At 39.4% G+C, this 12481-nt stretch overlaps 2 protein-coding genes across 2 annotated transcripts in view; one reads left to right on the top strand and one right to left on the bottom strand.

The window, feature by feature from the left end:
* mep1bb (meprin A subunit beta b) overlaps window positions 1–1419 on the top strand; it is a gene marked incomplete at its 5' end in the record, with an annotated part of 29398 nt that extends 27979 nt beyond the window's left edge. The window contains one exon of the mRNA XM_084120860.1: window positions 1170–1419. Coding sequence (XP_083976986.1) covers window positions 1170–1416 — 247 coding nt within the window. The 3' untranslated portion in view covers window positions 1417–1419. The remainder of the gene's footprint in view (window positions 1–1169) is intronic.
* A 4224-nt stretch (window positions 1420–5643) lies between these two features.
* Window positions 5644–12481, bottom strand: part of phlpp1 (PH domain and leucine rich repeat protein phosphatase 1) — a 48116-nt gene continuing 41278 nt past the window's right edge. Inside the window, exons 14-17 of the mRNA XM_084118826.1 lie at window positions 11227–11343; window positions 10946–11140; window positions 10617–10845; window positions 5644–7957 (exon numbers count right to left, since the gene is read on the bottom strand). Of these exons, the coding sequence (XP_083974952.1) occupies window positions 6857–7957; window positions 10617–10845; window positions 10946–11140; window positions 11227–11343 (1642 nt within the window). The 3' untranslated portion in view covers window positions 5644–6856. The remainder of the gene's footprint in view (window positions 7958–10616; window positions 10846–10945; window positions 11141–11226; window positions 11344–12481) is intronic.

Genomic DNA, 12481 nt, shown 5'->3' with positions numbered 1-12481 from the left:
TGGCCTCATGGGACAGTAAAGTGTTCATCGTAAGCACACTTCAGAATCTTGCTGAAAGTAGTACGTGATCCGGGTACTTTATGCCTTCTCTTTTATGAGTACTATGAATTCAGACATACTTATTTTGTCACATACTGTTTTTTGCCTACTATATAGCAGGGAAGTATGCGATTTCGGACCAGCCCAGGATCTCATACGTGTGTTTCCTGACAGTGGAGTCAGTCTCCAGGACTGGTTTGGAAAGCTGGACTAGACTATACCTCAGACTACACTGAAATACATGAACGCTTTCAATACTCATTTCCCACAGAATAGACACACAATACCAGCTGCACTTTCTCATCTCTCCAACAGTGAGTTACACACAAACCCGCCTCTCCACACTCACTCGTTTCATTTGCTCCGGATGGATATTGTTGGTGTTAAAGCGCTGGAATTTCAGTGTGGGATTGCGCGTATTGTGCATAAATTGACTCATTCCTGCACCCAAAGTGTGAGACCATAAAGCCACCTCTCAGTACTAAATTTAATTATTTTTCGCTGCTTATTGCGCTTAAACAGTCAAACACACACATTGGACATGGCGAGTATTCACAAACACATTCAGTTGTGTTTTAAGTTTAAGAAATTGCATATGTAACAGTATAATGAATCCGTGAGTCAGGTCAGTGACAGTAGCCTAATAAACCTGCTGCCAAATTATGAGATAATATTAAACATATCTATATGGCAGTTTTCCCCCCATGGTATTAATGTCACTAGTAGCAACTATGGAAAACCACTAGCCACAGTGGCTGGTGAGCAAAAAAGTTAATGTCAAGCTAATGTTTGCTAACATGAACTCCAAAGAATCTGCGCATCACAACATCATCCATGTACCAGAAGCATGTGCACACTTTGGTCAGAGCGGAATAGATGCAATTAAATATTTACATGCTTATTGTTTTTTTTGCGATTAAAATTAGCATACGCCACATATTTACGATTATGAGTTCAATCATATCAGTTTGATCAAAGTATTGTGTTAACATGAGGTAAAGTTTAAATGCAGTATTGCCTAAATCTCATTATAATCGCATTATGACCTGGATAATTGAAAAGGGATGAGTGTTTATGTCATGATTAGTTTAGTCTTAAGTAGCAGAAGATGTTTTTGTTGTCACGAGCAGCGTGTGTGTTGTGTCTCCCTGCAGGTGTGCGGTGGGTAACGACTGGTGGCATTACGGCGACAGATGCCAGTTTAAGAGCTCTGCCCAAAACAACATCATCACCGCCGTTCTGGCGTCTGTCGTGGTGTTTGCCGTCATGCTGATCGTGACGGTAGTCAGCGTGGTCTGTGTGAAGAAGCACCAGAGAAAAGCACAGCTTAATGGAGAGGGAATCACCATGAAAAACATGCACTCGTTCAAAGCATGAGGATCTGATGTGTTCTCTAAAGGCCCATTCACACCAACACAGAAGACTATACAGATAACGGTGACCATAACTGCACTAGCGCACACACTAGCGGACGACGTCGGCGTACGCTGCAGTTTTGTCACCTTCCGCTTTAAATGTTCAAGCTCTTTAAATCACGAAGGATTCTGAATGGCTGTCAATGTTTTTATCGTTCATCAGTAGGAAAATGCTGTTATAGTTGTGCTGTGGACTCTGATCCTCGTTTATATTTAGAGTGATTTTTAAGTCAAGTCAAGTCATGTTTCTACAGCGCTTTTTACAATACAGTTTTTTTCAATGCAGCTTTACAGAGATAACAGATAAAGTTAGTTCAGTGCTGATTCAGTTCCACTGTAAAGATCATCAATTATTAAATTAGTTCATTTCATCTATAAAGCAGTTCTGGAAAAATTATGTCATCGTCCAGCTCAGTTCATTTCTCATACAACAGTGTGTCAGTGCAGTCAGATCAATAATATCGTTGAATATTAAGTTTCCTCAACTAAGCAAGCCAGAGGCGACAGTGGCAAGGAACCAAAACTCCATCAGTGACAGAATGGAGGAAAAAACCTTGGCAGAAACCAGACTCAGTCACTCAATTATCCTCTGGCCAACGTACGACAGAGTATGATTATGATTCAGGCTGCTTTTAGAACTACATCATTATCAGTATAGTTATCGTCCTTGGTGTGAACGGGCCTTAATGTGTGTCTTACACAATAATGCTCTGAGAATGATTCATGAAAAATGCTTTTATAATTGATTCGTTGATGTAATTAATAGGGCAAGACGTGGTTTGTTCATTGGCCCCAAACAGCATTTGTTCACTGTCTGAATGTCATAACATGCATGAACACACTTATAATAAAACGTCTGATAAAGAACCAGGGTAAGTCACTATTAGAAACACATTTCGAAATCCAAGAAACCTGGTTGATTGACAATAAGACCGTATTAATTCTTGGTGAGGTTTAATTGTGGTTTTCCAAATAAAATAGAACAACTAAAGTTTAAGATGTTTCACATCTGTTCCATTGAGACTTGTAACCAAGTTTTGGTTACACTTTATTTTAAGTTGATACATTGTACTTACTCAAATAAGCACTGAGTAATATTAATTAACTTCAGCATGCTTGGAATAGACCGGAATTAAAAGAGTAAATGTTAAATTATGTTATAAATGATTATTTTATGTGTTATGGAGTAAAGGGGAAAACCTGTTCGTTTTGAATGTACAATTATGTTTGACATTTGAAAAAGTTTCTGTTATTTTGATGTTTTTGTGGTTACCAAAGAGTAGAGGGAAAACAAATCATTATGCACCAAAAAATAAAATATAATTTGTTACAGCCAAATTTATTAGTTCTCAAATTATATTGGTTCAGACATTAAATTGCTATGTAATATTAATAAAAAACATTTTTTTCTAAAGACAAAGAATTACATTCATACAAATTATAATCAAGAAAATAAACTGAAAAAAGTGTTTATTACATAATTTAACCATGCACATCAGTAACAAACAATGTTTCCACGTACCTTCAATGAATTAAGCTATTATTAAGTGACCAAATTAAGTGTATAATTCAATTAAGTACATAATTTAATATCAAGGAGATTGCAAATTTTAGAGAACAACATTAATTGAAATCAATCAAGTTTAGAAGAAAAACAATTTTGTTGTGTATATCACAGTATCAGTAAATCAGACAACCTGCATGTGTTTTTCCATTTTCTCAGTGTATTTTCTTTAGACATTAGCTAAAATGTAGGCCATTATGACTTTTGGGGGTTTTTATAAATTAATTTCACTATAAACAAAAGCTAAATATGAACCTTGATTTTTCACTTAAGATATGTCTGTTCTGCACATCAGCACTCTTGTGTCAAGCCTAAATACTATTTTATTTTGTTGTTGTTGTTTGTATATATTTTCTCTATGGGGACTGTTGTTTGCTTTTAGATAAACTGAACAAAACAGTTTTAAACAAGAATGATTTATATAAAAAAAGACCAATATAAAACTTTAGATGACACGGTCATTAACTTCATGCTTCAAAAACTTCAACATACCTCCAGAAACTCTTTTAAATGTCCAACATATAAACATTAAACACTACCCAGACAGCAACATACATGTAGTGTCGGCCCAGATCCGGCCCACATCTGGTACGTGTGGATTCCACTTGTTCCAGATGTTGGCCGGATCTAGGCCGACACCATGCTGCTGTCTGGGTAACCGTCCTTGTTGCTCTCTGTAGGGCACCAATTTGACCAGCGTCATTGATTGGATCAAAAATTGTGAGTTGTTGAGGGAATATTCACACAAAAAAAATCAAATCAAATGAAATTGCTGTGATCTCATTTAAGTTTAACATTTTTGCTCATCAGTACAACTCACCTATGAGTTCAGATTATTAAATTCAACGGTGTATAAATGTGTCATAATTTTATTAATTTAGAACAGGGGTCTTTTTTTAGGTGACAGAGACGTGTCAAACAGAGCTACATATTAACCATATAGCACTTCAATATAAATAGAAACCAACCATTTCATGATAGTTATATTATGTTAAGACAGTAGATTGGAACTATGCACGTTATTGTTGTTGCACATGCATCATTGTCTGTATATTACTTGTTATTATTACAATTGAGATTTAGGCATCATAACAAGCATACGTTACAATAAAAATCACAATTCATTAGTCATTCACAGTTGTTGTTATTTTAAAGGATTTGCAGATCCATACATTTTGATTTTACTAGTGTAGTCAGATGGACAATTAAACATTTACTTGAACTTTGGATTCAGGTTTATAAAAAAATATATAATTTTAATTTTGGATGGACAATTAAACATTTAATGGAATATCAAAAATATATTGATACAAATATTTTTCTATTAGTCTGCATTTAGTACATTGCGCGCATTTTGACATTCCATATTTTTCTCCCGCAGTAGTTATCTCTGTCAACTGCAATTTCGAGCGCGTATCCCGCATTTATATGCAGATGTCACTTACGAAAGCAGCATGTAATTGACAGATGTTCCTCTTAGCAGCATGAAAAACAAAACTTAAATTCAGTGGATTATAGAGGCTATAGCTTCAAAGCGTGCAAAGAGTGCTCCCTTTCCAATCACTAGAAAGCTGTCACTCATCTCAGTTCGCGATCTCACAAAGTTCCATTAAAATCAATGAAGTTGTCTACACTGCAAAATGTATCTCTTTCTTGCAAATCATGTCTTTGTTCGCTATTGAGAGGATTCGCGAGTGTGCAGAACTTTGGCGAAAACTTTGGCGTTTTGAGCGGTAAGTGGATTCTAACTGAAACATCTCTGATGGACCATTGCGTCCAAGAGATCAACAAACATTGGCGGAGCCCCTGCCATACCGGTGCAGACCCCCGGTTGAAGACCCTTGATTTAGACAAACCAATTATTTTTTAACGTACTTACCTCTGTATATTACAGTTTTTACAATCACTAGGACACATTTCTCAATCATTTTTCAAAACTCTTCACACAGTTCTCCTAACCAACTTTTAACTTGGCAGAGCAGTTAATTTCACATTCAAAATGCACTAAAACTACCAAAACACTTCATACACACGTGTCTCAAATCAACTCATTCTTCTATAACACTAGCAAAAGTTGTCACCCAAAAAATAATGACATAAAAACACTGACAACGGGAAGCATTACGCAATGTTTTCTTTCGTAAAACTTCTTTACAAAACAAGAATTGCACCTCTCTGCTGTTTAGAATTCACTACAGTTTCTGTTACATGATGTTACATGTTTACATTACAGTAATTACAGTACATTTTTCCCCTTTTGTATAGATGGTAATGAAATTAAAAGATTGATAGGATTCCATTTTATGGATTAGAAATATACTGCAATATGGTATTTCTGTAGAAATGAAGCAAATTTTGTAGTTGTGTCGAAGTAGGAACAGAATGAATGTAATTTGAAAGATGTAGTCATTGACTGCATTTTGTGCCAAAGCAATGGAAAATAATCCACAGATTGGCTCACAAAGACTGCTGTTGTGCTCACTGTGTGAAGAGTTTTGAAAAAGTGAGCTAAATATTGAGAAAATGGTCCTAGCGATGGTAAAAAACTGTAAACTGGGATACATGGAAAATTATATTATATATGTTAAACACTCATATCAGAAAGCACCACAAGAAAAGCTACTGTAGAGTCATAAATTTAAGATTTATTGTAACAAAACCAGGAACTGTTTGTGTGGTTGGTTTGAGCATAATTTCTTACAGATAAATTGGATTGCATTACAGGACTTGACACAGTCATGCTGGTGTAAAGAGGCGGATGAGTGTGTGTTTATGTGTGTGTGTGTGTGTGTATGGCTCATTGATCAGCAAGTGACGACAGCACTGGGCAGAATGCACAGTTCATTTACAACTGGTGTGTGTGTGTATATGTTTCTGATACATATACATCTATTGGCATGTATGCATAAAGGGTCATCTTGATCTAGACACACAGTTCCCTTAAAAAGCATTGGTATACAATATTTTTCTTATTTACAATCATTGGAAAGAGAAAAAGAAACAAACAAAAAAAATCACCATTTCTCGCAGAGAAGATTAGTAAAAAGTGACGAAGTCACCATAAAAGAGTAAGCAACTCCTAGGAGTTAGTCTTTCAAATTTCCACTAAATTTCTAGTTTGTATACAGGCCCGAAGCCTTGATTTACTGAAGAGATACAGTATTACTTTAAGTGCCCTATCTACAACAGTTAAGTGTGGTATTACTAGTGTGTACCGTACAACACAATTTAATGTCAATGCAATCTTCTGTTTTTAAATCAACTTAAAGTCTGTTGTAGCTTCTCTCACATATGGTAACTAATAAACAAAATCAAAATATCCAGAGACTTGATGTTGGTAATGACAAGTTAACATCGCAATAATAGTGTTGAATTATATAGGTATCGGTTTAAGGTAAATAAAAGTTAAAACAGTCAGTAATCAGTAGTGAACTGCTCTTAAAACTCTAGTGAAATGGGTGAGGCACGGTAGAGCACACTCTTGTGTTCTCTTAAAGGGATTGGTTGAGATCCTGGTGGACTTCGTGGGAAGTGGCGTCATAATACGTTGCCCGTTTGGCCCAGTTTCGTGACCTTTCAGAGCCGTTGTAGGTAGATTACTCACAGCTTCATATTGGTTGACTGCAGTAAAGCAGAATATACTCCACTTGAGTATTGAGTGAACATTCAGTCATCATCCACTCAGCCTCATGTCGTTCTAACTGATTTACTCAAAAGTGGCGGCATTGGTGCAAGAAATGCTGTCAGAGTATGTCAGTATTGGGCAAAAGACCAAGAACTGCGTAATAAAGCCAACGACATGAAGGTGAGTAGATGATGGCAGAATGCAACGACTCCTTCAGAGCGGTGTGTCATAGTAGTCCGCAGGTCGCTCACTCTTGGCCGGCCTCTGTTGGTCCTGCTGATGTTGTTTCATGATCTCCTTCACCTCCTCCTCCAGCTCTGGAGGTATGATGAACTGGTCGTCGGGGTCGGGTTGAGCGGGGGCCGTAAAATAACCCCCAGATTTCTTGGAAGGAGCCTCGGCCACCTCAATCAAATTGTGGCTTTGCTCCTGCGGCGCCACCGAGCCATTCCCCCTCCGCTTCCCCAAGGTCTTGCTCCAAGAATCAAAGTTCCCAATTTTGTCCGTCTCCAGCACAGGCTCCGGAAGCTTCTCTGGGGTTTCCGGTGTGCAAGGTGGAGGTGGCGGAGGTAACAAACAGTGGACGTCAGCCTCCACTTCCACTCGACTGCCGTTAGAGAAGACGCCAGCAATGGGCTCCTCGTCCTCGCTGTCCAGGCCGTTGTCCGAGAGTGCACTGGAAAAGGTGGCGCTGGAAAGTTGCCTCTGGAAGGAGCCGCTGGCATTGGGCGCTAGGTGGAGCGAGCAGCAGGGCAGGCGCGGGTTCAGCTGTGGCACGTGGCTCTGCGGATGGAGGTGGATGTGCGAGTCCTGCAGGAGGAGAGGCGGCTCGTCCGAGGACGCGGTGGATCCCACTTCGGAGCTCATCTCGGAAGCGCTGACCTCGGAGCTGATCTCGCTGCAGGAGGACGGGGGCACCACCGCAGAGGCGGCCGGGTACAGGCCCGGCCCGGGGCTCGGCGGGGGCTGTGGCGGCGCGTGGATGCTTTCGGACGCCGAGCAGCAGCAGCAACAGCAGTCCTCAGCCACGCTGAGCTGCACCACCACAGCGCTCAGGCTGTCCGTGCAGCCGTACGACTGCGCCAGAGTGCACAGCTTCTTGGCAGCCGCCAAAGCGTCGGGGACCTTCCGAACGGCCTCCACCGCCTCGCTGGGGTCCATGACGTCGAAGAGACCTCTGCTGCCCAGGATGAAGAACTCATCTCTGGGGGTAAGCGGGAGCGTGTTGACGTACGGCCGAGGCAAGACTGCCGGGTAGAGGAATGAATAGCCCATGATGCGGGTGGAGTCTGTTACGCCGTTCACTTTGTTGTCCTGTTTAAGAAGAGGAATTCGCCGTAGTGGCGCACTTTGGTGAGTGAACATAGCCACTTTGTTAATTGTTATAGTAAAACGATGTTCAAAGACTGTGTTTGTGTGAGTTAAAGGAATGGTTCACCCCAACAGTCAGCCTCAAAGCTGTATTGTATTTACTTTCTTCCGTTTGACGAATCGTTTAGCTGTTTTATGGGATTCAGCAGTTTCAAGCCCCAAGAAGCATATGCTATAAAAGTAGGGTAAAAAGGTTTAATCCAGGTCATCTGAAGGTATATGATCACTCTGCATGATGAACAGAGCAAAATTTAAGTTGTTGTTCAGTATTATTCATTTGTTTCAAGACGTGAATAATTAAATTTTACTTTCACTGTTACAAATTGATTGCTGCTTCAGAGGAGTTGTGCGTATTTATTTTACCTTATCATTATGTCCCTTTGGAGCTTGAAACTGCTGGACTATTATTGTACATACAAAAACAGCTGAAAGATTTTTCAAATATCTTCTTTCGTGTTTCACAAGAAGGAAAAAAATTACACGAGTAAGGGCATGATAAATGATAACAAAATTTGTGTTACTCGGTGAACTATCCATTTAACTTCTATAAAAGCAACAGATAAGCAGAATCCACCTTAGAGTCAACATGAAATGGCATTTCACTTCCTTAATGTGACTTTCTTCAATGAGAAAAGACAGGATTTTAGTTTCTCACAGTGAGTTGGTGTGCTGATGTAAAATGGGCATTTCATATCAGAATGGAGTCAGAGCTGAATGTGAGCAGCCACGTACCCCTATGCTAACGCTATTTTCAAATCTATCCTTATTAACCAGCATTCAATTACCGCAGTAACTATTGGCGAGATTTTACAAAGGCAACAGCCTCAAACTAGCGGTGTGCGATATTGACAAAAATGACATCTCAATACTTTTTATATTCAATAAGACACTATAGTGCTGTTACCAATCAAATGAAATCAGTCTCAACAAAATCCATTTTTGCACTGTAGCAGTGGCACAGAAGCTGCATGTAAAGCAGCATTTATTTACACTGCAATTACATTATAAATAATGCTATGAGATTCATTTATTAAATGAAACTAAAAGACCAGTAGGTGGCAGTAAGTCATGTCTTAACTTAGTGAGTCGCTGAGTCATTCATTCAAACGATTCCTTCAAAATGGCCGATTTATTCAGGAATTAAGCAAGTGTCGCATGTCGCCCCAATGTGCATGATATACAGTAGTCAACATTTGAAATGGATCAAAAAGTTGTCCTAAGACAAGAATGGGCATTGTTCAAAATTCATGTATAACTTTGATGAAAGGTTTTGATCCACTTCAAATGTTGCCTACTATACATTTTAAATAGTATATGTGTTTTTCAATGCATAGTATGTTGAAAAGTGTATGCCAAAAGTCCCCGGATGGTCTTCTATTTACGGTAGATTTTCAAAGTGTGGATCCGTGCAAACTCGGCTAATATCGGCCACAACCCATTGCGCTTTAAAGGAGGATTTGGTTCAGAACTACAAAAATTAATAAAAAGAACTACAGGTATGGTGGATGTGCGTGAGACCAACGGTTAAATAGTGACACCCTGAAAGGGGTTTGATTTATTTGATTTAGCAATATCTAACCTGATGAAAAATATTAGTGTTATATTTCATCTGCAACAACATTGTGAACTTGTATTAAGACACAAATAGCACAATCGCAAGATGTTTGTAGATGCATTTGACAATTAACTATTAAATGCATAATTTTGCAAAAAGAACATTAGCAGAGTTCTCCGAATGAAAGAACCACAACTTGCAGATCAGTAGGAAGTATTGTGTGAGTAGTATAAATGTAATTAAATAAAATGTGTAAATGAGGATGTTAACTGTGACAGGATGATTGACAGGGCGATTCACGGTGACAGAACGCACATAACTCTGCGACGGAGGGCAATTTTATGACGTGGTAGTTTGTCCCAAAGCTTGCCTACTCTTCTGCAACACACTCCAAAGTATCTACTTTTTCTTCACAAAAAGAGTACATACATACTTAGCATAGTATACGTAGGTAAACTGGGATGCAGCATCTGTCTTTATGAATGGATTGTTGAAACATTGATTCGTTCAAAAACTCTGATTCATTCAGGAATGAAACACCAGTGTGTTGATCGGAGACACAAAGAGTTCTTTTGTGAGTGTGTTCGGAACTATTTTCTATGCCAAGTTCTTTACTGAACTGTTGTATAAAATCAATATCACATTTGCAATCGTGCTGATATTCTGGAAAACAGCACGCTTGTTCGTGTGATATTGCTTAACTATATCATATATAAATCTAAAAGGACTCGTTATGGCGTGTTTTTGTTTGTTTTTTTGCAAAGTGACATACTCGATAATGCCAGCTTCCACATGATTAAACAACAATTACATTAAATTAACATTACCATATTATCGTAGAAGATACGCACACCTCAACCTCAAACAATGACTAAAGAACTAATCGACTGTGCAGACTCTTATGACATTTTTGATGCAAAGAGACATTTTTTTTTCTCTGGAAAAACGTGCACGGATGAATAGAATAGTTCACAATAAGATCGGGAACAGTGAAACAAACTTTCATTTCATGTTGACTTTAATGCCAGAGGTAAGCGTTCCTCATACCTCAGTGATGATGGCTTTATGCTGTCGCACGCGGTCATATTCCTCCTTGATGCTGATGTTGTGCAGCAGCGACAGGGGGAGCGCCTTGCCGTCGCGACACAGCACGGCCTGACACTTGCCCACGTTGGCGGAGGTCAGGGTGAAGCAGCCAGCGGGGTCTGTGGGGTCGTGACGGATGTGACAGAGTGCTGCCGAACCGCCCAGCTTCTGCCCTGCAGTGCCTAACTTACTATTAAATGGAAAGGGAAAAGGACAGACATGTTTAGTATTAATCAAAATCTCTCCATACCGATTGTCACCACAACACCGCTTATTACGCGTGCATTTACCGCTGCATGACCAGGAAGGTGTTGGTCATGTAGTCTTCCTCGCTCTTGGTCCTGTGCAGTTCTTCTGCCAGTATGTCGTTCATGGTGCACTGGAGTAAATACGGCACTTCCACGTTCCTGTCACCGTCGAACACACCGTACAGAGCTTCTCTACTGCCGCAGAAGCTGTTCACAGACAGCGCAGCCACACACAGTCTGTGTAACGCAAACAGCACACGTCAGACACTCAGAAACCGTTCACACAGAGGATCTCTGAAGTGTGTTATCCAGTGGTCACTCACTTGTTTTTGACGCCTGAGGCTTCGGTGTAGCCGTGACTCCAGACAGCTGGCCCTCCTGCACTCTCATTGGCTGAGAACGACGAGGGAGGCGGATCGATTCGGAAACAGCGGATGTTACTGTAAGTTGAAAGATGTGGAAGTGAAAATATGAATTCTTACAGTAGGTCGAAAGCAGACGTCAATTCACTTTTATTTCTATACAATACAGATGGTTGCAAAACCATTCACAGTAATGAACACGAAAATAACGATACACTTGTTTGTTCACAGTTTGAACGTTCTTGATTCCATTTGTTTAATTTCAAAATCTGAGGTGAATTATCCATTGTTGCTTTTACAGCTACAAAGCTGGGAGCACTAAATGATATTCAAAGTCACATTACACACTTTTAACATTAAATAAAGCACATAAACAGTACCTTTGATTATAATTGCCACACTTTGTGTTTGTTGTTCCAGCGCGATGTCGCAGAAAAATAGAAAACATTTCTAAAATAGAATCGTCGTGGTTAAGACAAAAACTCTGATTAACATGGAAAAGATACCTTTTATCGCGTGTCGCAGTGTGTGTAGTTAGGACACAGTGTGATGATATCTCCCAAGGGTAGCATGTACAGAGTGAACAGCAACGGTACTAGTGCTGAGCCTTGTGGTACGCCATACTGAACTTGTGATCGATAAGACACCTCTTTGTTTAGACAAACCGATAACGGTCAGATAAGTATGATTTGAACCATGCCAATGCAATTCCACTAATGCCAACGCAATTTTCGAATCTGTTCAAAAGAATGTTGTGGTCGATGGTATCAAATGCAGAACTAAGATCCAGTAACACTAATAGAGAGATGATCGAATGAAACCACGATCAGATGATGAACTCTAATGAGAGCAGTCTCAGTACTAAGATGCGGTCTAAATCCTGACTGGAAATCCTCGCAGATATCATTTCTTTCTAAGGAGGAACATAGTTGTTAGGATACTGCCTTTTCTAGTGTCTTTGACAGAAAAGGTAGATTCCAGATCGGTCTGTTATTGACTAATTCTGTAGGATCAAGTTGCATTTTTTTAATAAGAGGTTTAATAACAGCCAGCTTAAAAGTTATTGGTACGTATCCTCATGACAATTATGAATTAATAATATTAAGAAGCGGATCTATAACTTCTGGAAGTATTTCTTTCAATAGCTTAGTCGGTTTAGGGTCTAACATACATGTTGTTGATTTTGATGATTTAACGAGTTTAGACAATTCTTCCT

Source organism: Abramis brama, assembly GCF_963993115.1.
Source record: "Abramis brama genome assembly, chromosome: 7".
NCBI classification, from domain to species: domain Eukaryota; kingdom Metazoa; phylum Chordata; class Actinopteri; order Cypriniformes; family Leuciscidae; genus Abramis; species Abramis brama.
The sequence above is the reverse complement of the archived record's forward strand: the minus strand, read 5'-3'. Positions and strand labels throughout refer to the sequence as shown.